At 39.2% G+C, this 2,500-nt stretch overlaps 1 protein-coding gene across 1 annotated transcript; it reads right to left on the reverse strand.

Annotated features, from left to right (window-relative positions):
* Positions 1-57: 57 nt before the first annotated feature.
* LOC122264191 (phosphoenolpyruvate carboxykinase [GTP], mitochondrial) lies at positions 58-1,589 on the reverse strand. Its single transcript, XM_043032976.2, has 3 exons — positions 1,429-1,589; positions 1,053-1,158; positions 58-923 (listed from the first exon to the last, which is right to left on the reverse strand). The coding sequence occupies exons 1-3, from the start codon at positions 1,473-1,475 to the stop codon at positions 702-704; spliced, it is 375 nt and encodes a 124-aa protein (XP_042888910.2). The 5' UTR covers positions 1,476-1,589; the 3' UTR covers positions 58-701.
* Positions 1,590-2,500: the final 911 nt, after the last annotated feature.

Here is a 2,500-nt window from a genome sequence, read left to right on the forward strand (position 1 = left end):
TACATATTGTGGTTATCACAATATGGTTATCCTGTAACAGGAAAGGATGAATACATATTTCTCATTTCAAAACATTTTTATAGATAAAACCAAAACATGAGTGCAAAGCAGAAAAAACGCGACAAATAGCATTCCTATATAACGTTCTTAAGTATAATGTAGCGATTCACAAACTAAGTCACAGTAAATTCTCCTATTGAATAAGACAGTTAGTGTACATGTTAATCAAAAAGCTATTTAGATAAGCGATCGATATACATCGGTATTAGTTACAAAATGTTAATGAATTACCATATTTTTTTCAAGTTCCTTTCGTATTTCATTTGGACTTTCGATTCTTATTGGACAGTTCGAGTTCCTTCTTGAAAGAAATCATTAGGGAGAGCAAACAGATGATGCATGTCGATTCCCTGGTCTTCTAAGCTCGACATACTGATGGACGAACATTCTCCGAGGGAGTTGAAGCGGTCTTTCACGTTCTGTCGAAACTAATTGCCGTGGAGGATCTCAGGAAGAGGACATTGATGAGTAGGATGAACATGAGTCCCATCAACCGGCATTCGCGATTGAGGAACCAAGACGAAGGCTGGTAGAGACGTTTGATAAGGTCTTCTTCAGCAAGTGTGTCCAGCGTGGTCTTGGAAGCCACAGCATTAGATGAGACTATTAACTGGACATCGACTTCGATGGAGTTAGAGGACTCATTGCATCTCTAGGATGAAGACCCTATTCCTTCTTAAGCAAGCCCTGTCCCCTAAGTCACTGCGGGCCAGCCAGCAGTTGGTGTACTCGGGGAGGGGCTCAGCCATCATGCCAGCCTGCTGCGTCATGCAGGGCAGGTCATGCAGCTCGCGATCACTTCCATCACCAGGATGGAAGGCAGCGGGTTCCCACACGTGTGCAATCTCTACAAATGTTCTAACCTGCAAGATTGCAAATACTTCATTATACTTGCCAATGTGATAAATACCCTTTAAAACTTTAAGATACAATTGATCGAATATCAGGTTCTACTAATAAATAACTTATCTCCTTTTGGGAAATATGCTTACCTTAGATAGAAGGTCAGTCAATTTGTTAAAGGAGATACTAGAAACCTCTTGCTTGAAATGATTTTCGAAGTCTTCAGCTGTTGTGAGGACGATAACGTTCATGACCCTGTAAGGGAGAAATGATTCGGGAAATAAGATAAACAGCTGTAAAAACATATATTAATATCTAAAACTAGAAGACTGAATTAAAAATATAAGTGCTAGGGATAGCAAGAGAAGAGAGAGAGAGAGAGAGAGAGAGAGAGATGAATCGTACAATACACAAATGAATACCAATATGAGTATGTCTTTCTTTAAAAGCACTGTTATACGATCATTAATCAAAAAAAAAAAAAAAAACTCATTCCAGAATCCCTGATTTGGCGTCCTTACGTACCTGCGGGTCCCTGAAGCGTTGCTTGCGGCACTCGGGAGGACAACCATGCTTGCGCTTCTTGTCCTTCTTGACGTCGAGCACCACAAACACGAGTTGAGCGAAGAGAACCATCGGGACAAAGTGTTTCAGCTGACGGCAGACTGGTTACTGTGTGACTATAGCGACTCACTGACGTTATATACTCCTCTCGCAATGACGTCAAGCGGTAGATGGCGACGGGACGTGATGCTCCTACGTCCATGGTAATGGCTGGCGTGAGGTGAGCCGCTCCAGCACCGATCTTTCTAGAGTTTGCCAATTTACTTGTTTGTAGAAATCTTTGGCTCTGGATATAGGGAGGCTGAAGTTAAACGCTGCAAGACCTTTCTAGGATCTTAGAGACGATGCTTCATATTTTGGAAGAATTTAATATTCAAAATGAAGTTAACTACTTCACATGGTTGTTGATATCAGTGGCTTCTAGAATATGGAAGAATATGGAAGGCTTAGGACTGAGATGAAGAATCTTTGTTTACTTTTCACTTTGAAATTCTAATAGCTAAATTTGGTAATTGTTCATTCTTTGGAGTTTTATATAGACATTTGTAAACTTTATTACTATTAGAAATGGAAACTGGTCGAATAGCCTGGCATGTATATATTTTATATTAAACGATTGTTGCATTAAGGAAAGTAAATATTTATTTTGTCTATAATCTAACACATGCCTGCTTCTAAATAATCCATTATAGTTGCTATCCCCTGGTTATCCCTTGCAAAATGTGATAAACTTTAGTATTTCAGATTATATATACATACATATAGATATGTGTTTATATACAAGCATATGTATATATATATATATATATATATATATATATATATGTGTGTGTGTGTGTGTGTGTGTCTGTGTGTGTGTGTGTGTGTGTGTGTGCGTGCGTGCGTGCGTACGTGTGTGTCTGTGTATGTATGTATGTATATATAATTTCAATTAAGGAATTATTTCAAAGGACTGTAACCGATCCAGTAAACCCTATACGACATTGCATTCCCTGGGCGTGAAAAGAGTACGCCGAAGGCCACGTTCCCCACA

Source organism: Penaeus japonicus, unplaced genomic scaffold, assembly GCF_977035675.1.
Source record: "Penaeus japonicus unplaced genomic scaffold, GWHDUDI00000001_assembly GWHDUDI00000024, whole genome shotgun sequence".
Classification (NCBI taxonomy): domain Eukaryota; kingdom Metazoa; phylum Arthropoda; class Malacostraca; order Decapoda; family Penaeidae; genus Penaeus; species Penaeus japonicus.

What these genes read in the sequence shown, in the direction of transcription:
- LOC122264191 (XM_043032976.2), bottom strand. Translation starts at nt 1,475, where the DNA reads ATGGTTGTCCTCCCGAGTGCCGCAAGCAACGCTTCAGGGACCCGCAG. An exon ending in AACGCTTCAGGGACCCGCAG is followed by an intron (nt 1,159 to 1,428) that starts GTACGTAAGGAC and finishes TCTCCCTTACAG; the next exon opens with GGTCATGAACGTTATCGTCC. An exon ending in TGACTGACCTTCTATCTAAG is followed by an intron (nt 924 to 1,052) that starts GTAAGCATATTT and finishes GCAATCTTGCAG; the next exon opens with GTTAGAACATTTGTAGAGAT.